Genomic DNA, 26,595 nt, shown 5'->3' with positions numbered 1-26,595 from the left:
TATTCTACCAAGATGTAGTGTTTACACAATGCACAATCATTTCATATAGATCATGACAAACAGGCAGTTCTTACAAAACAACAATCCCATTAAGAATTGTATGATAATTGCATGCAAAATGTTATATCTTCCAAACAACAACAAATGCTGCATATAAACCACACCTATACAACCCTAAAGGGATATTACTGTGGTGTCAAATACTGTCCATCTGTCACAAGATGGCGTCTTCAAATGTCTTATTTTGTCCAACTATCTAATAAACCCCCAAAATGCTTAATTTAAAATACAATCAAACCGAGAAAAGCAGCAAATCAACCCATACGTGAAGCTGGAATCAGCAAATATTTGGCATTTTGATGTATCACATACTGTAACTAACCTACCTGTTTACTGGATAGTTAGTTGGTATCCTGTTCCTGCCATTGGTATCAGTGTAGCTCAGTTAAAAAGGAAAAGCTAGTCTATATAAACTATTGTTGTGGTTTTGTGTGTGGTGTGCATGTTTGTCCTTGTTTTGCAGCAAAAATCAACCAGCCACAACAAGGGAGTAAACAATGTACAGATGTATTAAATAGAACTACAGAAAAACGTGACCATGTAACGTGACCCCTGACCGCCGGCGTCCCTTTGCGTCATTTTGCCGGGAATGTTGGACCACGTGTCTCCGGCCGGCGTGCTTGTTCCTCTAATGCGCGATTCACTACTTTTCAGTCTGAAACGAGTCGGGGCAGGGAGTGTAGGAGCAAGATGGCGGCGCGCTGGGGAGCAGGCGAGGAGACTTTAACTGCGTGCAATATGGAATTTTTCCCAATGGATACACTAGACGAGGTAAAGCATTTTGTTCAACACTTTATTTCCTTTCATGTGATACTAATGGTTAGTACTTTAGTGTGTGTTGAGAAGCGGGACAGAGCGTGTTGTGTGGACGAGCTGTACTGTGCGCATGGAAAAGTGACACGTGGATGCCACCGTAGTATCTAGAGTAAAACTTATTTAAAATATGTACGTATTGTTTTGTGACGTTTACAGCTGGACACGTCTTTCGTGGTGTATTAATTAAATAATGCATAATGCGTCACTCTTAAATGTGCTGTTGTCTTGTAGCTATACGTTAACGCTAGCTGTGAGTCTGTGTAGCTTGACTGGCTGGTTAGTAAACGAGACAGGTTTCCTCCCTTATATAATACTATTTGTTTAAACATGTGAAGTGACAGTTGTGTATTTTTGTTGGTGGTTGGCCTGGCATGTTCACCAGTTGTATAATCATTACGAGTAATGCGCATTTAAGCTCAATCAACGTGCGAACGTAATGTATGTACTGTTAATCTCATCAAACACACGTGGCAACAAACAATGCAAGATGCTAGTCACTAGCGTTATATATCGCCACTGATTGTATGCATAGCTCCTCTATTCCTGTTTTGATTGACCGTGGTTGGGGTACCGTTTACGTTTATTCTGCCATTGTTTAGTTTTACGGCTCAGTGCCAGCACGTTGCAGTGGTGTGTCATCATTGTGTGATTATGCACACAATGATGAAGCTCTTGTATTTTAAGACAATGACTGCACTCTTTAAAAGTAACGCACACCTGGGTGATTATTCCCTCTATCACTGTAGCTGCACACCACGTTTTCATTCAAAACCTGTGTGTATCCGCATGTGGTTCAGTCGTGGTGAGTCACATGTTGGCTTCCTTCACGCATGCGCAGCAGGCACTGTATATTTAGCCTCTTCACACGCCCGTCCGTTGAGTTTATACATGGCTACATTGTGGTTTAAAACGTTTTGGTGTAAAATGTGTATTTAAATGTTGCGTATCATTTGGTAATTGTTAGAATATCGGACAGGAGCAGAGACGAGGGCCCTGCGCGTGTTTGTTGTAGTGCAACACGTGGGCTAGGGAGCCTCCCTATGGACGGGATGAGGCGAGGATCAAACATGTCTGCGCACTGTGTGTGCATGTGTCGATAGCAACACGTGGGTTACTGTAAGAGACTTCCGCGTTATTGGGTCAAAGTGCATCATGTTATCAGTTATGGCTGCTTATAAAAGCGGTTGTGTGCTGGATGTATTGTAGCTACGCATACTCTTAAAATATACAGAGTTGTTATACACTATGTGAGCCTACAATCACACGGAATATTCCACTTTTCAACTGTATATTGAATTTCCTATTTGTTTAAACCTGTATTAAAATGTAACGATAACAGACTTGCATATGTTGTCATTTGAATTGTCTTGGAACAGATTATTTGTTAAGATATTTATTGTATAATTTATGTAAAGTAATCATTTATATAGCTAATCTACGTGTACATTGGAGTCTTGCATGCCCGATTGATACTTGCTTTAATGCTACTGCATATTTCATATTATAGGAAAATGCCTCCATAGTTCCAGTTGAAATGGAAATACACCCCAGTGGTCTTCTTCTTCATATAAGACCGGGATGTTTACCTATCTGTTAGTAGCCACAAAATAATTATGTACTTGCAGATATTTGTTTTGCCTGAATCGTATTGTTGTTTTTGTCAGTTGTCTTTTTGCCAAAGTGTTCTTTTTATTTCCCCTCTAGACGGATGTACTGAGCTCTGCCGAAACTCTGGAGGCCCTTCAAAACTGCCTAGACCCCTCAATTTTTTCAATGTTTGAGGACACACCAACAACAGAGGCAAGACACATTTCACATGTTTACAAGTGTTACGGTAGCATGTGATGGTAAAGTTGTTTGTTTATACTCCCATTGACCTAATTTCCATGTGTTTCTTTAGACTAAAGGTCTAGACGAGGAGAGCGAAGCCACGCTGCTGACTGCCCTGACGGAGATCCTCGACAATGTGGATGATGAGAACTTGTCCCCGTTTGACACACTACCGGACTCAGACCTGCTGTCCGGTCAGAAGGGCAGGGAACATTCTCCGGTTAGTGCCCAGCTGTCATACATGACTCTCAAATTCCCCCACCTAGCCCTTGTGCAAAGAGTGAAAGCGAGTGGGAGGACCACTTGCTGACCTGTCGTTCTTAACATACTGTAGTTTATTTATGTTGGTCTACAAATGCAGTCGTCATGCTTTTTTTTTTAAATCTTTCACTCTCTAGCTCAGGAGACTGCTGTGTCTGTCCCGTTCCCCTCCAGAGAAGGACACACTATGTAACACCAGAGCCATGTCGACTGGAAAGGTAGCTTTTCTCGCTCAATAGCACTATGTATTCATTTGTACAGCAGACTTTTTTCTGAATTATATATTTGTTTCCCCCTCAGACCCTCCCCAGGATACTGGCAGACTCTCTCCAGAGAAGTGATGGGGAGGAGGAGGAAGATGGCTCCCTCACTCTGAGCCCAGCGAGTCTTGATTCATCTCCTGACGGTGACAAGCTCCACTGGGATGGTCTGACCCTCCCGCTTCCTGTTAACTTCGAGCAGGAGGTCGAAGACGGTGTTTCAGTTAGCCTGGGGGACTTCATCAGGCACATGCACCCGTACTGTATGGCCATTTGTATGGAGGATGACGAGGGGGAACAGATGTTGCCCGAAGGAGGAATCTTACTTGAAGTTGTGGACCAGGGTGAAAATGGAGAACCCATCCTGGCCTTCCCAGACATGGATCTTTCGCTCTCTCCTCCACTGAAAGAGCACTCTTCTAAAAATATGCGGATCGTTTCAGATGACGCAGAAGAAGTGGCCTCTGACAGTTCGGAGCATATCGTCGTTGACGATGAAGATGAAGATGAGGCTCCAGTGCAAGTTGCAGCCCCTTTGACTCACTACGTTTGTTCAGACGTGAAAGGCAACCTGGTCATTAAGAAACAAAAGGAAGAGATAAAAGGGAGAAGCCCCTCCCACAGAAAAAAGAAAAAGAAATGCAAGGAACGGTGCCAACCCAAACCTGTGGAGGGAAGGGTCCTGAGGAGTGGCACCGTAAGAAAGACGGGACAGCAATCTCCCAAAAAGCTTGAAAAACGGCCTCTCAAAGAAGAGAAGAAACACAAAGTCCCAAAGGTTCCTCTTGCCTCAACTACAGCTTCTTCCTCTGTAAAACCTAAGAAAACAAATCTATGCCAAACTGAAACAAAAATCACCACTACAACACTATTGCCTGTAATGAAGGTGCAAGTTGCCACACCCGTGTCAACCAGACAGGAAATAATACCGTTAAATACAAGCCGTGAGAAGAGTCGGCCTAGCTGTTCCCCCACAGCCGTGATCTCCCAACAACCCGATAAAATGCCTGAACAGCGTCCCCCGGCCCCTGAGAAGCTGGAAGACTCATCAGCAGCTCCCTCTCCTGTCCTGGCCCCGTCGTCTCTGGGGAGCCCTGCAGCTGCTTCTAGTCCGGCAGAACCCCAGCTGACGCCAACCCTCGCCGCTGTGGCCCCTGCCGTCTCGGAGCCAAAGCCCAAATCACTCAGTCTAGCAGAGTACCGGCAACTCCGGCAGCAGAAAAGGCCAGCTCCAGTGGAAAAACAAGAAAACAGCACCAAGTGGCCCAGCCTCCCAGAGCTCCCCAAAGAGCTTCCCCTTCTTCCCTGCTTGCCCGGCCCCAGCCCCAAGGATCTCCGACGGCCCAACCCCCAGGCAGAAGTGGAAGAGGTCAGACCCGCCTGGCAACCAAGGGGACCGTGTGCACCACCCACCCCTGAGGCGCTGTTGGTGCCACCGGCATACATGGTTGCCTCGTCCAGCAAGGTTACTCCTGTCCCTAAACCACAGCCCAAACCTGAACCCTCAACAACGTCTGTATCCCAAAAGCCCTCAACCCCGGCCTTTAATTCAGAGAGGAATTTACCCTCACATCAACACACCACTGCGCAACCTGTAGTACCATGTGTGCCTCAAAGCTCTGGGTCTCCAGCTTCTTTAAAAGCTGCCACTGAGTTATTGTCGTCTGCAAATGGGAAGTGCTCTCCTACACCTTCAGGAGGAAAAAGTGGAGTTGATGAAAGGTCTCAATCTGCATCTCATAAGTCTGTAGAGCTTCCTAAAACCTGTCTTAAAACCACTACAGATGCGATCAAAGCTGTGTCTGTGACCAGTGCCCCCCAGAAGATCATTGTTTTTCAGAAGGTGCCTAAGCTTACTGCTCCTGTGTCAGTTAGTAACCCCATCACACCTGAGAGCAAGTCCTCCAAACCCCCAGCCAATAGTGCCCAGCTCAGTTCTCCAGTTACCCATCCCTCAGACTCCCACAGTGTAAAGGCCAAACCTGTTATACTTGAAACTAAAGAGAAACCCACTACAGCAGTGAAACCCCAAAGGGCAAAGAACCCCACCCAGGAGCTGATCGAGGCCTTCACCAGCGAGATAGGTGAGCTTAAAGTTGATTGTAAAGTTTTTGTTTTGTTCATCAAATGCTGACTACAATGACCTACGTCTCATCTCTGCTGCTCTGCAGCTCTAGCCCATATTTAATGTGCTCCAGTGACTGGCTGGTGTGCAGGAACCCCACATCGGAAATGATTTAGGAAAGGCTGTGTCTGCCGGTAGTGCAGTAAAATAATAATTAGCCCTCTGTAGCTTCAACATCATTCTCGATAATCATTCTACACATGTCTTTCACCACTTTAATTTAGCCTGCATCCTGTTTATTGTCTGTCCCGTCTTATCTGTTAAATAGGTATAATTAATATATATATTTTAACATGACATGATCATTTTTTTGAAGGTATTGAAGCTGCTGATATGACCAGCTTGCTGGAGCAGTTTGAGGAAACCCAAGGTAATCAATGACTGGTTATTGTTTGTATCCGTTTTCATACATCGCAGCACCATCTTTGGTTAGCAGTAGTGGGTGAGAGGGACTTAAAGCAATAGAAAAGAGGTTGTGCATATGCTCAGAGGTGGATGTCCATTCCTCTGCTCTCGGTCTTATCGGGCTTTTCGTATGAGCTTGAAGCTCATCTGATCCTCCTAGAGAAGAAAGATTGTGATGTTCTAAATGGCAGGATTTTATTTTTCGTACTGAAACATTCCCCTTTAAGAGATGTGTGCTGCGGGGGGGTGGCAGAGAAGCTGCATTGTGCTCTTGTCCGCTCAGCTGCTGGAATTCTGCCCTGTTCGCAAATCCATTTAACTCTCGCCCTGCTGTCTTTGTTTGAGCGGATGTACGAGCCCCCAGCCCCAACAAGTAGCCGCACTCTGAATGTGTCATTACTTATGTCAGTGGGCTTGTTATTGAACCATCACACTGTGGACTACGGCTAAAAACGCATGATAAAACACACTGTACTAGTATTACAAGGGCAAAACACATGATACACTGCATTTACACCTGACATGCTGCAGGTTGCGACAGTTCACCCAATGTTGGTCAAGCAGAATTTTTATTGGTGTGTGTGTGTGTTGCTCTGTTCATTTTGTCGTTCCTTGTGCTGATGCACTTACTTCCTTGTTCCTTCTCTCTTCAGCCAAAGAGGAGCAATGTGTGCTGGAGGTCTCTGGTAGAGCAGCAGCTGTAGGAAACTCGAGGTGAGTTACCCTACAGCCCTCATGCTGCTCTGTGTGACTGACGGGAGTCACGGTTTCTCTAAATGAAACCCGTTAGCTGTGTGTGTGTGGAGATGACTCGCACACACCTTTTTGCCAAGACCTACCGCAAGCCCTGCTTTTGTCAGGCCAGCGTGATGGCCGTCTCGTTTCTAAATTTGTGCAGCCCAGCTTTACACTCTAATCAAGAGGTGGCAGCTACACAATTTCCCACTGATCGTAACCGACCCTGTGCTCCATTTACAGTGTTGAGCTGGCTCCAGAGAAAACAGTCGTGGAGCGCGTTAGAGCAAATGACCTCTCGAGTACTGCAGGTAATTCAGCGTTTTGACTTTAAGATGAGCCATTACGCTAAACCATTAAAATGAATAAAGAAGAAGTTGTATGGCTTCGTTAGATTTGGTTATCTGAAATACTACATCGTGATCAGATGACCAACTGCACTTGAATGTTTGTAACTGTAGTGCACTTTCTTTCCCTCTGCTTCAGCTTTGACTCCCCCAGCAACTCCTCCACACCAGATGTGGAAACCCCTGGCCCCTGTAGCCCTGCTGGGAAAGAGCAAGGCTGCTGATGCCTCAAAGTCCAGCTCCTCCAAGGTTATCCAGATAGAGGCCCGGCCTCTGCCCTCAGTCCGGTCCCGCAGCAAACCCACTCCTGCTGCCGCCACTGTAGCCCCCGAGCTAGCATGCATGGACCACGACTACTGCCTCCCAAACAAAGGCACTTCCACTGGAGAGCCAGGCCAGCGTTGGAATGTCAAACAGCCATCGTTTATCACTATTAAACCCATCGGGCAACCCACGAGAACCACTACACCAACGCCCCCAGCTGCCCCAGCACCGTCTGCTCAGCCTGCCATAAAGCTTGTGGTTACAACCAAAACACCAGTGTTTCCTGTGACGGAGCCCCTCGATCACAGGCCTGATGGGATGGAGAGAAGCTCTGTCCTGGAGACTCCTGATGCTTCGCCTGCTCATCAGGACACTGACGCCTCTGTTAAAGAAGGAAGCCCCAGGAGAAGGCCTTTTGGGAGGTCCTACCGTCAACATGCTGCTTCTTCTTGCACACCCAGTCCCAGATCTAGTCCCAAAGAGAGGACCGGAGGCCGGTCTAGAAAAAGAAGATCCCATCGTTCTCCCAGCCCCATGTCCAGCAGTTCAGAGTCAGACTCCCATTCCTCTTCATCTCGGTCTAGATCTCACTCTCCATCTAAGAAAAGGTTAGGCCCACAGTCCGGATGTCTTGGGTTCATGCAGCATCTTGATTACAATTTCTGCGGGTTATGATTTCCCTTGTTGTTCACCGGCATGCTTTCCTATTTCCTCTCTAGGTGTCGTCTCCGTCACCCTGAAAGTAGTTCCAGCTCCTCATCCCGTTCCTCCTCCAGGTCTTCTCCCTCTGTGTCCCGCTCCCCTCCCAGGAGGAGGCGGTACTCGTATTCCTCCTCTCGTTCTGGCTCCTGGAGTCGCTCCAGGTCGCGGTCTCAATCCCCTCAATCCCCTCAGAGACGAGCACAGTGGAATAGAAGCAGAAAATTACACAGGTACAGTGTGAGTGTGTATGTGTATATAGCTGTTTCACTTGTGTATAGCAAATACTTTATCATCTTCCTCTGTCCCTCCTGTTCGTCCAGCTATGGTCAAAGTACAAAGACCAATGTGGAGGAGGTGAAGAGACTCAAGGAGAAAGCCATTGTAAGTAAATCTTAATCCCTTGTACACCGGTCTCTAAGCAAAGTGGTTAAAATATTCTCACTATGAATCGTCTGGTCGACTACTTTCTTCTCAGGAGGAGCGCCGGGTTGTTTACATTGGACGGATTCGGGGAACAATGACCCAAAATGAACTTAAAGAGCGCTTCTCTTTGTTTGGCGAGATTGAAGAATGCACCCTGCACTTTAGAGACCATGGGTAAGTACATCAGCAGCTTACTTTGCTCTTGATATTGTAATAAGGATATGATGTAACCGAATTGCACTGTATTTGAACCTTGTTGGTCTCATCTGTGACCTCTTAGGCCAAGCTACAGTGCTATAGCATATCAGTCTTGTTCATAACTGGAGCCTCCTGGCCACGCCCCCAGTTTGCTCTTTTAAATGCAAGTCACAGCTCAAACACGATGTACAAAGCCTGACGTGACCTTCCCTAGACCTGTGATGAACTACAAATGAACACAGGCTAATGGTTTGCTTATCTGTCACAGGGACAACTATGGGTTTGTGACTTATTACGACACCAAGAATGCGTTCACGGCCATTGAGAATGGAAGCAAGCTGCGCAAGCCTGATGAGCTGCCATTTGATCTCTGTTTTGGTGGAAGGAGACAGTTCTGCAAAAGCAACTATGCTGATCTGGGTACGCACAAATCAACAGACACAAAGTTCCTGTAGCCCTCACCCAGAGTGCTGGTAATTCATCCAAATAGTATTGATTTGGTGTGCAGAAGATTGGACATATTGGCCGCAGGTTATCCCGATGCAGTGTGCTCAGCTGAGAGCCGTTGTACTTTGAACTACAGCCAATAACTATTAGAGGGGATAATCGCTGCAGCAAGGAGGCAACATTTCGATTTTTGAGCATACGGTCCTTTTTCAATTGTGCTTTTTGGTTGTTGTTTTGTTTTTTTTAACTAACAAAGACCCAATTTTTAATCTTCAAAAGTAAACATTAACGTATTAAATGTTGTACATTTAAAGGGATTGTTTGGATTATTTGAAGTGGGGCTGCATGAGGTACTTTTTCATATGTGTGTATTGCCTACAATAGAAGGCAGTCTACACGCCCCAAGTTTGAAGAAACAAATCAGTTCCCTGTTGGAAAATATTCTAAATATAGCGTGCACTTAAAAGCGTTTGTTTAGTCTTCAGCAGTAGATTGCTTTGCTCCCATCCTGGTACCCCTGTCTGTACCTAGTACCAACGCCACTTCCATAAAGTATTTTTTTTTTTTTTTAATGACATCGCACAGATTTCACATGATGGGATTTTAAATGTTTGTTTTGTGGCGCGATGTATTTATATTTTACTGATCTAAATTCAAACGGAACTTAAACGATCATATGGGGAGACACAAAAAATGTCATTTTTCTTGGCATGTCAAACATTTGGACAATTTCATGCTGCGTCTGCGGTGTTGTCACATCACATGTTCTGCTGGCCTTGTCCCTCTTTATTTTGATGCAGTGCTGACTTTGTTTTTTCTTCCCTTTTCAGATTTGAGTAAAGAGTACGAACCATTGCCTGCGAAAGGCAAGTTTCATGGACTAGACTTCGACACTTTATTGAAGCAGGCCCAGCAGAATCAGAAGAGGTAACAGGAGGCCTGCAGCAGGAAGCAGCCGACACTTACCTCAGAGCCAACGGTTGGCTTCTCACCTGCAACACCTGTCTTTACATTTTAGTTGTTGCATTAGTTTTATTTTGTTTCTGCAAGCTAACACCTTCTATTGAAGTGAAGATTTGTAATGAAAGTGGAAAAGAAAAAAAATGGAACAAGTCAAATTAAATATTTTTTTTTTAAAGTTTATTTAAATGTATAATCAAATCTGAATTGTATGGAGAGAATCATTTTTAAAAGGGGAAAGGTAAGTGGGATGGAGCTTCCCCAATGACTGGGACATGTTGTGATACATTGAATGTACTACAAACCTAAATAAAAGAAAAACATGACATGTATTGTTTGTTTTTCATTCCAACTCAAGTGTCTGTGCTGCTTTTGTCATTATCGTTTACACCTTCTTTGTAAAGGGAAGTATTTGTCAGAGATAATAGGCCATTAGACATGTCCCAAGAAAAGTGAAGGTGCTTTGTTTTTTTGTCACTTTGTTTTCATGGAAAATCTTTTAAAGACTGCAGAAAAAGCTCAGGTGAAACTAATTCTGTTAACAATTTGCTCTGTTCCCAGTGAGCCAGAATGCAGAATACCAGGCCCTGAAAGTGCTCTTTTGTATTGTATTAATTAATTACACTTCTGCTTTAGTGTTATGACATGCCAAAACGTGAAAAGAGTTTTAATTGGCTCACCATCAACTGGTGACACTCCCAATAGAACAGAGCATCATACAGGTTATTAGTAATAACACCAGTAGTAAAAATGTCTGCTATGGAAAAGTTACATTAAGCACAGAAAGCCTCTCAAGAAGCACTAGTTTGAATGAACCGATGCACAATGCGGTGTCCTTGCAGAGTTCCTTGCTGAGTTCCTTGCTGTAGTGGAAGTTCTGGGTTATTGTGCAAAGATATAATTGGATAGTGATTAAGAATAAAGCATGTGTGTTTTGCTGACACAGGATACGCAGGTCCGGGTCACAACAATTGCGCAGCACCTCCCCTTTTGAAAATGGTGTCGCAGCTCGGATGCATTCCTAATATGGACTGGAGTCTCAATATATTAGAAAGCTGGCGAGATGTTCAACACAACCACTGAAATAGAGCGAGCCAATGGGCAATATATGTACGTTTGCTTCAAGTTTAGGAACGTTACAATGAATTACTCAACAACTCCACGAGGTTATTACTGCTCTGAGCACCAATGAATCATGAACAGTACTTTTCTGCAGTTTTTTAACACTACATGCATCGCATTTAAGACAAATTGAACAAATGCAAATGCGGTCATTTGGATAAAGTCATCAGTTGGCCGTTAGTGACACTTGTATACAATAACAAATCATTTTACTTTTATTTTGACAGCTGCGTGTTGACGTTTTGTCGTTGCTGAATATGAATGTCATCTATCTCTTTGCCACGGTAACATCTTTGCGCTGTTTTGTCACGCAGATCTAGTTCTGACTGGTTTAATCCAGTCCTCGGCGCATGCGCACTCGGTGTAAACAGGAAGAACCGAGTGGAAACCAGGACAAATCTTAGCATAAAGAGAAGAAAATGATCGGACAAAAACAAGCGAACGTCTCGTTTTCCTCTATATTTTAACCCCCGTACATGTTGTCCAACACCACCGGATGCTGGTTTAGATTGTATCTTGTACAAGCAGTCGCTAACGTTTCGACACTTTTGATAGACTCGTTAATGCCGTACTCCAGCTAACGTGAGACAGGCAGTGGCCATTTATTTCCTGCAGGATTTGCTTGGCGAGTTTTTCTGCTGAACTACAGATATAAAAAAATAATCGCCCCGTGCTCGCTTGATTTGTCTGAATTTGGAGACTTTACAAAAGAATTCTGTAACAATGGTTCAAAAGGATAAGGCGCTGGAGACGCCTCAAGTGGCCGGTGAGCAGAGCCCCAGCCCGGTCTCCGGAGAGGCTCGCGAGGAGGCCCCTGGTCCGGTGGAGGAGTCCGGCATCGGAGGCGAACCCACGGGCCACAGGAAATTCATATGCGGAGTCGTGGAAGGTACAATCAGCTAAAAAACAATCACAGTTAACATCTGATCCAGTCGTGATCTGCATGAAATCATAAGCATGTCATCAGAATCCTGCAGAAGATGGAGTCAGTTGTAGTGCACAAATAATATGCTACAAGTCGATCAAAATAGTCACATATAAGGTCGACAGTTATTAACAGGTGATCATCAAATTCAATTAGTAGTTGTATGAATCATTTTAATCGTCATCTGTCAAGAAAATCTAGCAAACATTGTCAGGTTGCACCTCAACTAAGGTGGAGAATACATTTGTTTTTATGTCATATCATAGATTTGAATATTTGGTGCAGTTTTAGCCTCCGGTCAGAATGAATAAGACAAATATCAGACAGTATTGTCCTCTAATGAATTAACTTAAGAAGGCCCTTTATACTTTATGACAATTCATAGACAAAGTGATTCATTGGTTTAGAAAAACAGCCTCAATAAGCAAAAAGATGCATGTCCGATGATGACACTTGACATTTTTTCCAGCTCAAAAAATATGCACAAAAGGTTTGAAAAATCATCACGACTGCATGTAACCTGAATGTGTTGTTTGCTGATGCAGGCTTCTACGGTCGACCATGGACAATGGAGCAGAGGAAAGAGTTGTTCAGAAGGTATGAACTATGTGACTCATTTAAGCAGTCAAATAACCAAACACCCAATAATATCACAGCTCGATGATTGTGAATTGTCGTACTGAGTTTGTACAACATTGCATTCTACAGGCAGCAGAAATGGGGACTGAGTACGTACCTTTATGCGCCCAAAGATGACTACAAACACAGAATGTTCTGGAGAGAGCTGTACTCGGTGGAAGAAGCAGGTGAGCACTCACGATAGATCCCGGGATCAGCTGGAAAGGAAAATGAGTAATGCGATTACTGTAAAAGCACAACCGTGCATTCAGTTAGTGATGTCACTTCCTCCGTTTCCTAGAGCAACTCATGACTTTGATTGCGGCCGCTAAGGAGTACGGGATAGAGTTCATCTACGCCATTTCCCCCGGACTGGACATCACCTTCTCCAACCAGAAAGAGGTTTCTGCACTCAAGAGGAAACTCGACCAGGTATCGCAACATGTTGTATGATAGTAGTGTGAACTATGTGTTCAAAGTCTTTACATCGTCATATCATCAAATGTTCCCTGTATGTGTAACCTATTGAACGGCTATATGTTCCCCCCCCTCAGGTTACTCACTTCGGCTGCAAGTCTTTTGCCTTACTTTTTGACGATATCGACCAAAACATGTGCCCCGCTGACAAAGAGGTGTTCAGCTCATTTGCACACGCTCAGGTTGCCATTACCAACGAAATCTACCAGTACCTGGGCGAGCCTGAAACCTTTCTCTTCTGTCCCACAGGTACATCACTTCTACTTCCGAATACGCAGCTCTTACACTATTGTTTCATCTCCTGATTGATCCTTTTTTGCGTTTGTTTTCACAGAGTACTGTGGAACGTTTTGCTTCCCAAATGCCGCTCAGTCCCCCTACCTGCACACAGTCGGAGAGAAGCTACTGCCGAGCATTGAGGTGCTGTGGACCGGTGAGTCTTAACAGCTGTTTCCTGTCAACGGACCGCACCTTCACCACGGTTAAGCATACCATCATACATGTCAGAGATGAAACGACGAACCCAGATGTGTTTTCTGCTCCGCAGGCCCCAAGGTGGTGTCCAAAGACATTTCGGTCGAGTCAATTGAGGAGGTGTCAAAAATCATAAGGAGAGACCCGGTGATCTGGGACAACATTCACGCCAACGATTACGACCCCAAGAGGCTGTTCTTGGGTCCGTACAAGGGCCGCTCCACGGAGCTCATCCCCAGGCTGAAGGGAGTCCTCACCAACCCCAACTGCGAGTTTGAGTCCAACTTTGTGGCGATCCACACTCTGGCCACCTGGTACAAGTCCAACATGAATGGGGTGCGCAAGGATGTGGTCATGAGTAAGTGTGATCCAGAAGTTAACTCGTGCGTCATGTTTCTCTGTATACGGTCGTACTCTGTCACAAGGTTACCGCAACGCAGGTCGGTGGTTAATGCTGTTCGTTCTGTTTCATCCATCTTTTCTCTTCACCAGCGGATGGGGAGGACAGCACCGTGTCCATCCAGATCAAGTTGGAGAATGAAGGCAGCGATGAAGAGCTGGAGACAGACATGCTCTACAGCCCGCAGCTTGCTCTCAAGCTGGCCCTCACAGAATGGCTGGTGGATTTTGTCGAGCCTCATCAATACGACAGTGAGAGCAGTCGCATTATTATATCCTGTGCTCATGATTTACACTCAAAGTGTTGGCATGGATGGCCTGACGTGACTGAAGAGCAGGATGCGGTGAAGCTTAACTTTTTGTCTTTCAGGCCGACAGGTGGCTCTGAGCGATGACTCGAGCACGGCCATCGACGTGTCACCCATGGCTGCTCCCTCTCTCTGCTCTTCCACGACAGTCACCACTGTGTTCCAGCAGCCCATCATGTCTCCAGCCATGCCGCCTCTCTGTCTGGATCCACTCTCGCACACCATGGCGAAGATACCTCAGGAGGAAGAGGAGGTGAGGCTCATTGTCGCTATGAGACAAAGTAGCGGCGCTTGAATGAGTATTTGAGGTTTTTTCTACTCAATGAGCTTCTTTCTTGACCATTTGTGTATCGGAGACAAAAGCAACTGGATATGTTTGTCTTGCTCCTGTGCAGGTGGAGGGGGAGAAGAAGGACTCGGACGAGGAGCCCATGGAGATGGTGGTTGAGAAGCTGGACGAGCCGGAGCCAGAAGCAGACGCTGACCCAGAGGAGAAGCAGGTTGGTCCTGTTTCAGCTGAGGACCTGAAGCCCATGGACACAGACAAGGAGAGTCTGACAGAGTCCAAATCCCCCGAGGAGTCTATCCAGGAGGACCCCGGGAGTGATATTGCCCCTATGCAGACCGACGATCTGCTCAAGCAGGTGCCGCAAACATTTGTGTTTTTCCTTTTTTCATATCTGTAATTGAAAGCAAAAACACATTTAGAATTCCCTACAAAGTCAGAATTATTTCTGGTTTGTGTTCTCAGGATTTGTTCCTGCCCGACGAGAAGCCCCTGTTCAAAGCGGAGCCCCTCACACTCGACGACCTGAGCCTGCTGGCAGAGCTCTTCTACCTGCCGTATGAACACGGGCCCAAGGCCATCCAGATGCTGAAGGAGTTCAACTGGCTCAGAGCCAACAGCAGCGTCGTCAGTGTCAACTGCAAGAGGAAGGAGACCGAGAAGGTGGGTCGATTCCTTGAACAGACGCGCGTGACACAGTTGAGAGGAAGAGGTCCATCTGAGGAAACTAGTTCAACATTAACCGGACTTGGTTGTTGAAAACAAAATGGTGGATGTGTACTACCCACACTGCCCATTGGGTGGTGTGGTTATGATGGGAGACGGAGTGCTCCAGAGAGCATTGTGTCCTGTGTGTTTGTGTGAACTAGAGCTCAACCTTTTCAAACCATCTGCCTCAAATACATTCTGACCTATTACAGATGTGTGAATCAAATAAAAGTAAAGACGTGTTCAAATTGTCCCGGCTGACTGGGACACTAGAATAAAACACCGCTATTATTAATGTTTGTAACGAAACCTTTTCTTTTCTTACCGTGACGTGTCAAAATGTCTGTTTTATTTATGATTTGTTCTCCTCTTCAATCACTGTGTTCTGTGCAGGTGGAAGAATGGCACTCGAGGGCAGAGAAGTTCGAGGAGATGTGCTGCTCCGTCATCCAGATGTTCACACGGCTGTCCAATTCAGCCAACCGCACCATCCTCTACGACCTCTACACTTACATCTGGGACATCAAGAGCATCATTTCTATGGTCAAGTCTTTTGTCCAGTGGCTAGGTATGTACGACGGTAACCACGAGGCCCTTCATCGTAGAGCATTGCAGTAGCATCGCAATAGTCTGACCGAGTCTGGTAATCCGGACTTACGCACAAAGGCGCACACACTTACGCACAAAGTAAAAACTGATTCAATAAAGATAAAGCACTGTGATGGTGAGCTGCATGGATTATGTCAGAGTCCAGAGCGACGTAGTTGAATGAGAGCAAAGTTATCATTATTTCACACATCTTGCACAGTCCGCTTACTGATGAAAGACTTAGAGATGTTAGCCACCACCCGTAGTCGGGCTGAGTAGTGGCTTATAGCCCGCCCCCCCCCTGTTTTGAATTGATATAGATCAGCTCTGCACCAATCAGGCGAGTTGCATCAACTCCCCCAATAGTTATGATTCTGTTCATTTGTATTGTTTCACACCTCGATTGTTTGTTTATTTGTTTTCTGGCTAAAAGCCGCTTGCACTGCTAGCATCCTCCCTCATTTATCCCACAACAAGCTGCCCCCGTCTTGGCGATCTCTGAACTGGGTCTCTGTGGCGAACGTCCCAGCAGGGTTACTGCTGCTTGCTGTGTATCCAGTAACATCACCGCTGCATTCCCACACAGACACACTTGCTTCCATCTCTCTGTCTGTGGGGATGGGAGCCAGGGGGAAGTCCTCAACCCCCCTCCTCCTCCTCCTCCTCCTCCTCCTCCTCCTCCTCCATGCCCTAGCGCGCACGCGAGCTTGAAGAGCAAGCTGACTGACTATGGAAGGCCATTCTGGTGCATAAACTCAGAAATAGCTGAATAGTTTGCTCAAGCTGCATCAGTGTGTGTGGTCCATCACCTTTTTGTAAGAGAATATCTTCTTTCTCTTCTTTCAGATGGAGCACTGTGATGCAGTTTGAGTGACATTCAGCCTTGTGATAACACCTCATCGTGTTGTTTTAAATAGTCTGAAGCACCAGCATGGTCTGTAGTATGCCCCTCCCCCCCGTAACCCAGTTTCATTCACAGGTTTCTGTCCTATATGGTAAAGCTGAGGACTCTAGCCCACAGTACACAGCAGGCAGCATACCCACACTGGCAAAACCACGTCAAAACCCCCCCCCCCCCACAATGCATCAGTAAACGATGGTAACCAATCTAGCAACATAGAGGAAATCAAGTGCCCCATGAATACAGTCATCTTTGACTACTCCTCGTATTAACTGCAGAGTCAGTAAGTTCCTAACTGTTGACTTCTGCTGTTGCTATTATCAGGTTTCTACATCGGTCCCCATGTTTCCCCTCAAGAGAAGCGGTGCAAGCAGCACTTAGTCTCACCCTCCCTGGTTATTGTACTGAGAACACTTACTAATGACTATTCTCTACTGTTTTCTCCCTTCACTGTGTACAGATGGAAGAATCCACAGTACAAGTTTCTACTGCTGTTGGAGCGACAGTGGCCGATGTATGCACAGTGCAAGCGTCGTGACTTATTAGTTTCCCATTTGAAGGATTTATGTTTTGTTTTTTTCGTTTTTTTTTTAACTAGATATGTAAATGTAAGCGATTTTTTTTCTTTTTATTTGGAGGAAAAGAAGCAGCCCTCCGGATGAAGTCACATTTTGCGCAGCGACTTAGCTTTGAATCCTAAAGTGTTAACTCCCAAATTTCTCTCTTCCTAACTTGTTTTTTTGTTTCTGTCAGTAGGCCTATAGAACTGGCTCAAACCAGCCGGATGCACCTGCTCAAGGGAATCTATACTTTGCTTTTGAAAATGTACCCGTGGCACATGATCTCCATCCCGCACATTGGCCCGACCATGCGAGAGCAAAAAAAACCTGCTTGTTTTCCTTCATAACTGAGGCAATGCAGTCCGAATGGATCACTGAGGTGGAAGTTATTCACCCACAGATCACTCTTTTGTCCGTTTTGGTTGATTTTTCATTTTGTGTAAGCGAGTCCACAGTTCCTTCTCCGTGGGTGCATCTGCGTGCTGTGTTGTGTCAGTTCATCAGAGGAATTGTTTTAGGTTGTCAGGGTGAGGTAATGTAAAGCACTATTAGGTGCTCTTACTGCGCGCTGCGTTTGTCTGGTCACATGACGGGGCTTGTCGTCAACCAGGGTTCGACTTTGTCAGCAGGAACACTACTGTATACAGACTCTAAGAGCCTTGTGTGCTTTTTTTATATATATATATATACTCTTTATATGCTTTGTCCCTGCGGCGTGTTTCATCTTTGGTCTGGCTGGTTGTGGAATTTCAATAGTAAGCTGAGAGGCCTTTAACTCAAGGAAGGTTCATGTCTTCCTGGTTTGATGACTCATGCTGCCCGGTCATGTGACGAGGCAGATAAGATGAGAATGTGACTTCACACGGGGTGCTAAGAGGAGTGGGGCGACGGCAGCTGAAGCTTACTTCCGTAGACGGTATATGGGTTCCGGTTCTGATGGTCAGTGAAAAAGTGACAGACTTCATGAATATTACAGTATAGCCCTCACCGAAGCGCCAAAGGGGGTGGACTGTACTTGCTTCAGTTCCCCCACCAGGCATTTTGAGAGCATGCCTTCCTCACTGCATGAAAGAAGTTATTTCTGAAGACCTGCATACCAGTTAGCGTGGAGCAGTTTGACATTGTTGTATTGACACAGACACCATAAGGAGCATTTATCTCTTGGACCTGATTTTCCTTCTGGCAAACACGTAAGCTTTAGTTGCTTGAGCCTCATTTTAAGATATTTCCTCTGAATATAGTTTATTCCAAATTAGGTCCTTTTTTAAAAAAAAATGTTTTAACAAGTAAAATAAAATTAATTTATTGATATGGATTATGTAATTAGATACATATGACCCCCCCTTTCCCCATTTCCCCACTCCCTTCATCTGTCAGAGAGCCCCATCCTGTGGTAACAATGTCCGCTTGGCTCTGCTCCTAACAGGGTGTCGTAGTCAGTCCTCAGCACAGTTCCTTAGAGGAGACCAAGAACCCTGGGCCTTTAGGGGAGGTCTAGCAGGAGAGTTCCAGGTATCTAATGCACTGAATTTACAGCAATCTTTATGGAAAAAAAAAAAAAGAGTGTTGTGAGCAAAGACCACAATGGTAATATGTGTGTAGGTACGAGGGGCTTTGGTCTGTCGAAGGTGAGCTGATTGTGATGGGTCGGGCTTCTCTCGTTCTCCACAGAAGCTTAAACCCTTGAATCATTTTTTTGGGGGGATACATTGTCAGGCTGTGGGAGGGGTGACCTGAAACCCATCCTGACTGAGGGGAGGGGGGGGGGGGGGGGTCACAGCCAATGCTCGGCATGGCATTTTCTGATTTAATTAATTTGAATTTCTTTCAGCGACTGCCCAAGGAGATGCTGCTTTCCCCATAGCGCGGCGCAGCGCGAGCGAGGCATGGCTAGGTTTTATTGTCATGACATCTCATTTCTTTGCAGGAGCGTACAAATTACCAACGCGGCCCCTTTGCCAGCGCACGCACAAGCATCGCAGCGCCAGCGAGAGCGCAAGCATGTTTGCAATGAGAAAACTCCATGATCAAACACACCTGTCCAGTCTCAAAGAGAGCGTCTCCGTCCTCGGAGAGTAGCCAGACTCACAACGGCAACTAATATGCCATTGAATTACTCCGTTAGCTCACGTTCAATTTGCCTCATTGGGTTTTTTTTTCCTGGAGTTCTCTCAGCCTCTCTGCGCCAGCATCATTATTTTTCTCAACAGGAGGGTCCTGCGCAGCGAATATATTGCGATGTGTTACAGAAGGGAAAGGAGCATCTCCTTCAGCCAGTAAAACCTTAGTCAGACCAAAATACCACCTTTTTGTTTTATAATATTTGAAAAAGCAAACGTGTGTGTGCTTGTTGTGCTATGTTCCTTCAGCCAAAAAATGAGAAAGATGTGACCTTTGCTCTTGTTGTCCACTGTCAGTTCAACAAGGAACGTCAGTTTGAATCTGTAGCATTTTAATTATTATTTTTTTTTCTCTACGATATTTGACTTCCCAAAGCGCTTTGCTCTCTTCTGTAGTTCCTTTTGGTTTGATAGTGGCACAACTGTAGCAAAAGCACAGTGAGTCAATGCGTCGCTCCACCTGGTCTCAGTGAAACTGAACCCGTTTCTTTTGATACCCACAGAGGTTGTTGCCAATAGAAGGGGCAAACGATCTTTTCTACCAACCTCCACCTTCAATGCCAACCTCCAAAATGTATTCCATAAGGCCGTACTATCCCAAAGATGTGGTAAGACGTTTGTTTAGTCTTTAACCTTATTTTTTACCAGAATTACGCCTTGAATACCAAATGTATGGTTGCCGATATTATATTGGCCCGTTGCTGGTATTCCCAGCAGAACTGGCCTAGTTTAAGCTTTTGAATGCTTTGCACGCAATGTGGCACAATACTGTGCTCACATGCTCTTTACAATCAGCAAATGTGCTGACATCGAGCTTCTTTGTGGCCTTTACTGGGCTTAGCTTTGGCTCTTGTGTCTCGTGTCGTAACTGGTGAAGTGACGGCTGTACCCGTCTTCTTTCTTTCAGACTGCCATTTATAAAATCTGTAAAGAAATGTACAGCGAAGGGATGGAGGATGAACCCGTCTCTGATGAGGATTCTGATCTCATAGGAGACAGGTAAAAGCACGCATGGAGATAACTAACGCCTGCTCTGCAGCCCCCCCCCCCCCCCTCCCCTGCAGTGCAACGCAACATGGCTGACACAGTCCTTCCTGTCTTCTCTACAGGTTAGTAGGAGGTCTCCTGACACTGAGTTCAGACTACGGGTTTGTGCTCGAGGACGACGAAGGGATCTGCGGTTATGCTCTCGGTACTGTGGATGTCCAGCCCTTCGTCAAGAAATGCAAGTTGAACTGGATTCCCTTCATGAAAGAGAAGTACGTCAAACCTGACTGCGAGAAGGACCTCTCAGACGCTGAGGTAGGCTCTTCCTCCATCTCTTAAACCATCATGGTGTCTTTTTATTTGTTGGCATACCCGTTGTTGAGTTCTGCTTCACCGTCTCTGTAGAAAATGATGCTGAGTTTCCACGAAGAGGAGGAGGGTCTTCCAGACTCTTTCCTCTCCAACTTCCCCTCTCTCATCAAGGTTGACATTCATGCTAAAGTCACTGACCCCAGTGTGGCCAAAAGCATGATGGGATGTCTTCTATCTTCTCTTAAGGCCAACGGTACGTGGCAGCCCATTTCAGTTCTGACATCGATGTTCATTGCTGCTGCTAACGGACATATTGTGTTGTTGGTCATGTTGGTAAGAGGGTGTCAGAACATTTGTTCTTTCATTAGACAACGGTGTTAATCAGTACACGTCTTTAAACAGCAGTTTATGCATTCTTTTAAGAGACGGTTTATTTGGAGATACTGATTGAGGGGAAGATGATTTTTGTTATTGACCGAGTTGTTGTCTGTTTTTCTTCCAGGGTCCCTTGGTGCGTTCTGTCAGGTTCGTCAGACCGATAAGAGAATGTTGGACTTTTATAGTAAACTGGGATGCTATGAAGTGGCCAAAATGGAGGGCTTTCCCAAAGACGTCATCCTTATGGGCCGCAGCCTATGAAGAGACCCCCTGCTTCAGTAACGGACAGACAGAGAAGACAGCAAGTCATCGTGGCTTCAACATGTTTGCTACCTTCATGAGAAAAACTTCCATGATGATTTTATACAACATTACCATCTGGGCTAGCCCCGGGAAAAACCTCTTTTTAGGATTTGTGTACAGAAGCACAGCAGTCGCACACAGATTCCCCGCGCTGCCATTAGATGTTATGGATCTGCTGGATCCAGCAGATCCTGAAGCTAGAGGGCCGATGAGCGACCTGTAATCAGTCGATTTTAGCCAACATGGAAGAGTGGCACTCCAGCAATGATCGCGGGGTCCCACTTCTCATATACCTCCAGGAGGCAGGAAGTGAAAACTCCTTTTTTTCTGATTTAATCCGGTAGTCGTTACACGGATATTTCCCTCATGCCCGAATGCAAAGTGTCTCTGTCTGAAATGGAGGCAGAGCTGTAAAACGAGGGTGGCCTGTATCTCAGGTGATGTCTCACTTACCCGTACATCCTGAGAAATAGCGCAGCTGTTGACATAAGTAGGACACCTTTATACAGGATGTGAGGTGCTATGTGTCACATCATGGATCTTCCAGTTGCTCCACAATAGACTGGTAGAAGGAGGCCTTTTAAGTGGCTTGTTTCTGTCAAAAAGTGATGTGAAATGCTGAGCCTGCACACATGAAGGGCAGGGAACATTTGAAAATTGTCGGAGTTGAAACCCTCCGTGAAAGATCGTCTTAGACCAGCAATGGGAAAGTATTCATGAAGTCCTCTGACTTGTTCAACTAGTAGTAGACGTTTGGAAAAGCTCTAGAAACGCTTCCACCAGTTTACAAACATCAGCCCGTTTCTGTTCTGCTCCTTGCTTGTGGCCATTTTATTTTATTTATTTTAATAATTCAGCTTATTTCCCTTTTGAGCTATTGCCTTTTGGTTCATTGCCTTTTGGATTTTAAGTTTATATTGCAGCCGTATCGGTCAGATATAGCTAGAGTCGGGTCATTTTAGGACACTGGCCGTCGGTCGCATGTCTTAGTTTTGCCCGACCGGATCCCAAACTCCAGCACAGCAACCCTTCAGTAAACCTAAGCTAACTGCCGGGGACACCCCTCTCAGAGAGAGTTCAGACCATCTAGTTAAGTTATGTCAAATTCATTTAAGTCGTAACTCCAAGTTTACAATGAACTCAAATCATCACCGTCTTATAGCAGGACCCGTGGGACCAAAATCTAGATTTTTCTGCTCTGCTATTAAGAAGGAAACTGTAATATTTGACTGGCACCAATTTACATCGGAATGCATTGGTTAAAATAGGTAAGAATCCAAAAGACTTGGAAGCGTTAACTGTCACAAAGCTGCTCCTTTTTATTTCTTAACCACTAATTCCAAACCTGACCTGTAAAGCAGCAGGTGAGCTGAACTATGTTCAAGAGATGTGCTAAAAGAGAATATATTTTTTTGCTTTCTATTGGTAAAATAATCGCTTTACGTCTATCGGCTTGCATCCCTCCCTGCATTGTTTCAACATGGCATCCTCTCAAATGAATGTCTTCTCGGTTGAGCCTCGGTGAGAAATTCATCGACCTTTTCCTTTCAGTCCATTGAATATTTTATATTCTGACGCATTTCCCATTTTGTTTTTGTAAATCTTACGTAGTTAAGAAGAAGCGTTTGGACTATAGATAGGCCGTGTTCTGTTGGTTACGTGAGGATCATCAGTAGCTGTCTGCCAATGTGATGTTTTGATACTGTGTACATTCATAATGTGCATGAGGTGTAATGGATTTTGCTGTGACGGTCATTAGAATAACCTCATCTCGTGCTCCATAGAGGAAGAAGCATGCCACGCACCTCTATGAGCACGATACTGTAGATCGTATAGACAGTCAATCATAAAGTGTTATTATTTTGTATATCCTTATTACAATTGTGGCTAGCTTTCTGTTTAAAGTGCTGGTCTGGTTACAATGCCCCGTCTTGTACAGCTATCCAATGTGCTGCCGTTTCAGCGAGGTGTGAACAGGAGTTGGTCGATGCACAAGCTTTCTCATCTGCCAACCGGTCTTGAGGGAAATGGCTCCAATTGCACATTTTGATTATCTGAGTTTGGGGGTGGGGGTGGGGGTCATAAAAGTGACACATGTACAATTTGTATGAAAGATACATAAGATTAAAAAATAATCAACCGTGATAAAGTCATTTTGGTCCTTTGTTAGTCTTTCTTACAGGAAGTAATGTTTTTTTGGCACTTTAGGCAACAACAAAAAAAGCGATCTTTGATTCAAAATGTTCAAGCGTGGATTTGTGGTGTTTTAAACTTTCCTTTATATTTGCATTATTCCTGAAACAAGCCACTGACTTATGGAAAATCGTATCTATGCATAAGTTGTGAGTTCTTGGGGAAAAAATACATATTTATACATGCAGAGAGGCATGTTAATGAATTTAAAACTTGTTTAAACCCAATAGAACATACATTTAACATGGTGCCATGTATCATTTATTGTTCTACATATTAATTATTAATGTGTCTGTTTATCTAGTTATATTGTTGTTGGTATATTGTATTGGCAAAGGAGGAGAAAATAAATAAATACATTTCCGAACCAAAGGCGCACAGTGATGACGCGTCAGGCATGCTCGTAGTTTGCGACGCGCTTGTTATTTTTCGTGGAGGGTTCATTTGCTTATAAAGCTTTAACAGCAAACCCACATTTTGTGCTTCCTCAACATGTCTCACAACGACGATGACTCCTCGGATCTCGGACCAGTTGGTCAGTCGAAGTTGGAGAGCTTCCTGTTCAGTAAGAACCGTTTAATACAGTTTGTCAGCTCTGTCTCGGCGCACACGTGGGTCTCTGCTGTGAGGTCCCCACTGCGCGGCACCCGCTCTGATATCTCGTGTGTTTCAGCCAGTGCACTAACTGGCATGAAATACAAAATAAAAACCTGTTCTTAAACACATCGTGGTGTTAATGTGTCTTCCAGGCTGCGAGCTGTCCTCTAAAGTACCGTTCTACACTTTCCAAGGAGACGAAGAAGAGGACCTGGAGCACTTCCTTGAACTCAGAACAGTATGTACAGTGTTGGTTTTATTCAGATTCACGAATCGGCTCAAACGTACTTTGATCTGGCTGCCAACAGTCTGTTTGAATGAGCTGAGTTGTTTATTTTCCTCTTGACAGGTTTGTCTGGGAGAGGGTGCCAAGGTGGAGAGTAATGTGGTGGAGGTGACGGCCATGAACCACCAAGGAAAGACCACTTCAGTGCCCATCGCCAACCTTCACCTCAGCTGCCTGCCCATGGTACAGCACAGGGATTTCTCTCTGAATGCAGGTTACTGTGCCGCGCGTGATGGAGATGTAGCTCAACTTTGACCTTCTTTTTCCTCAGGTGAGTCTGGGAGAGTTTGAGCTGAAAGCGCCAGTGACCATCCGGCTCAAGGCTGGAACGGGACCAGTTACCGTCAGCGGGTTACACCTCATAGGTAACTCTTACATTCTTCTCTTTGAACCTCTCAGTGCTTTGGCTAACGGCCCACTGAGAATACATCCAACAGTTGATGAATTCACTATTAATGAAATAGGTCGGTGACATTCTCTATTTACATTCAGCATTTTTTAAAACTAAAATGTCATATTTACTCTGGTTCCAGCTTTTTAAAAATGTCAATAGTCTTTTTTTTTTTTATTCTTTATTTCCAACTAGTTTAGGACTGTTGGTTGGACAAACCATCCATTTGAATGGGTCAACTTGAGATTCGCTAAATAATTCTTCACTGACCAATTAATCAAGAAAGTGATCTGCAGATGAATTGATAACGAAGATAATTGTTGCAGCTACAGCCAAACACTGATTGGCATGTGGAACAATGAATGCAATTACCAAGCAACTAATGTGTTGCGTTGTAATGCCTTCATCCTCAACACTGAGTAGATGCCACACACTTTTAATTCTCTACATAATGTTTTAATAGAGGAAGCATTTTGATCATTAGTATTCTGAGATACTTCTAGTTTCTCTTTAGTTCGACGACACGAAAAGATAAATGCATCTTTGGGCAATGAAATGTCATTTATTTAAAATGATCTAATTAAAATCCAAGACCTTTTGACCCGCAGAAATGTATTTCAATTAAGTTTTACATGTAGATTGTAACTGATTTGAAAATAATCTGTCACATGCACATTTCTCAACACTGCAGAAGTCTTCTTCTGCCCTCATCACTGGCTGTAATGAATGTGTGCAGCTGCATATCATCATAAAAAGCCTCTCTTCTGACCCCGTATTTAAATATAATACCAGGATTCAATTTAATACAGTGATTTAACTTAACCTTCTCGTGCAGCCTCACAGGATGAAGAGTCAGACCTGTCTGATGAGGATGACGAGGATGACGAGGAAGAGATCAGCCCCATGAAACCAGCAAAGAAGAAGCAGAAGCAGTAGGCGGAGAGGTCACCGATAGTCTTTTTGGAATGGCCGCACTCACTCGCTGATATGTTTTTTAAAAAATAACAGGTTTTTTTGTACAGGACTGACACGTTTTACAAAGTTGTTACTTCTGCCACGCAGCCAAGTGAATGCTTAGTGTGGTGGAAGCTGAGCACGCTGTTGGAGGAAGTGACATCATGACCTCGCCCCTTTCCACCTGTCAGTTTGTCGCTGCGAGCTCTTAGTGTCTGCAGTGTATTTAACTGCGGTTAGGAGGTTCACTTGTAGAAGAACTGTTTTTGCTATTAAATGCTACCCAGTGTTTTATACTGTATATGATACAGGCACCACTGACATGGAGTTATTGCACCAGTGGTGGAAAATGTGTTTTACCACCAGTGGATTCTGGTATTGTTTATAGATACTGTTCTTGTAAAAGCAAAATCATTTTGTGTGTGTGTGTGTGTGTGTGTGTGTACTTGTCAAACAGGAGTTTCCAGACAAATTGGGATTCCAACTGAAAGGTGCAATGAGATGACTCGCATACATGCAATGTATTAAATGTTCTCAGTGCTCAAGACTATCTCCATTTCCAATCGTCTGTAGTTCCAAAAATGTTGTTCATCTACGTGATATGGCATTCATAAATGTGAATATTTTGTACTGTAGTGAATGCATCGAGCAAACATTTTGTTTGTTTTCATTTATCTCCCATTTGAAATCATTAATAAAAAAGGATTTTTAAGCTTATTACATTAAGTTTATGTAAGTTTATTGTATTTTTTTATTTAGCCACATAGCAGACAACAGCATTGTGCTTAAGTTAATATTACAAAAACAGCACCTTTTTATTTAAAGCCCCTGAAACATGTTTTCCAATATATACCAGTTTCACAAGATCTATGATT

At 44.6% G+C, this 26,595-nt stretch overlaps 3 protein-coding genes across 3 annotated transcripts; all 3 read left to right on the top strand.

Annotated features, from left to right (window-relative positions):
• The first annotated feature begins 733 nt into the window (after positions 1 to 733).
• On the top strand, positions 734 to 10,100 carry pprc1 (PPARG related coactivator 1). The gene is made up of 14 exons (XM_079168424.1): positions 734 to 831; positions 2,581 to 2,676; positions 2,777 to 2,926; positions 3,105 to 3,185; positions 3,268 to 5,311; positions 5,669 to 5,722; positions 6,411 to 6,471; positions 6,736 to 6,803; positions 6,979 to 7,711; positions 7,823 to 8,035; positions 8,126 to 8,186; positions 8,281 to 8,402; positions 8,695 to 8,846; positions 9,704 to 10,100. Exons 1-14 carry the CDS (start codon positions 751 to 753, stop codon positions 9,802 to 9,804), a joined length of 4,017 nt encoding a protein of 1,338 aa, XP_079024550.1. The 5' UTR covers positions 734 to 750; the 3' UTR covers positions 9,805 to 10,100.
• A 1,231-nt stretch (positions 10,101 to 11,331) lies between these two features.
• Positions 11,332 to 21,462, top strand: oga (O-GlcNAcase). Its single transcript, XM_079169101.1, has 18 exons — positions 11,332 to 11,844; positions 12,426 to 12,477; positions 12,589 to 12,686; positions 12,800 to 12,930; positions 13,053 to 13,224; positions 13,310 to 13,408; positions 13,523 to 13,807; positions 13,942 to 14,100; positions 14,219 to 14,409; positions 14,552 to 14,800; positions 14,908 to 15,105; positions 15,544 to 15,718; positions 18,626 to 18,711; positions 19,823 to 19,927; positions 20,227 to 20,318; positions 20,429 to 20,621; positions 20,712 to 20,871; positions 21,121 to 21,462. The coding sequence occupies exons 1-18, from the start codon at positions 11,679 to 11,681 to the stop codon at positions 21,255 to 21,257; spliced, it is 2,748 nt and encodes a 915-aa protein (XP_079025227.1). The 5' UTR covers positions 11,332 to 11,678; the 3' UTR covers positions 21,258 to 21,462.
• A 2,385-nt stretch (positions 21,463 to 23,847) lies between these two features.
• npm3 (nucleophosmin/nucleoplasmin, 3) lies at positions 23,848 to 26,396 on the top strand. The gene is made up of 5 exons (XM_079169102.1): positions 23,848 to 24,057; positions 24,242 to 24,327; positions 24,439 to 24,558; positions 24,647 to 24,740; positions 25,602 to 26,396. Exons 1-5 carry the CDS (start codon positions 23,985 to 23,987, stop codon positions 25,700 to 25,702), a joined length of 474 nt encoding a protein of 157 aa, XP_079025228.1. The 5' UTR covers positions 23,848 to 23,984; the 3' UTR covers positions 25,703 to 26,396.
• The last annotated feature ends 199 nt before the right edge of the window (positions 26,397 to 26,595 follow it).

Source organism: Pholis gunnellus (assembly GCF_910591455.1).
Source record: "Pholis gunnellus genome assembly, chromosome: 11".
Classification (NCBI taxonomy): Eukaryota; Metazoa; Chordata; class Actinopteri; order Perciformes; family Pholidae; genus Pholis; species Pholis gunnellus.
Note: the sequence above shows the minus strand (reverse complement) of the source record. Positions and strands in the feature narration are given on the sequence as shown.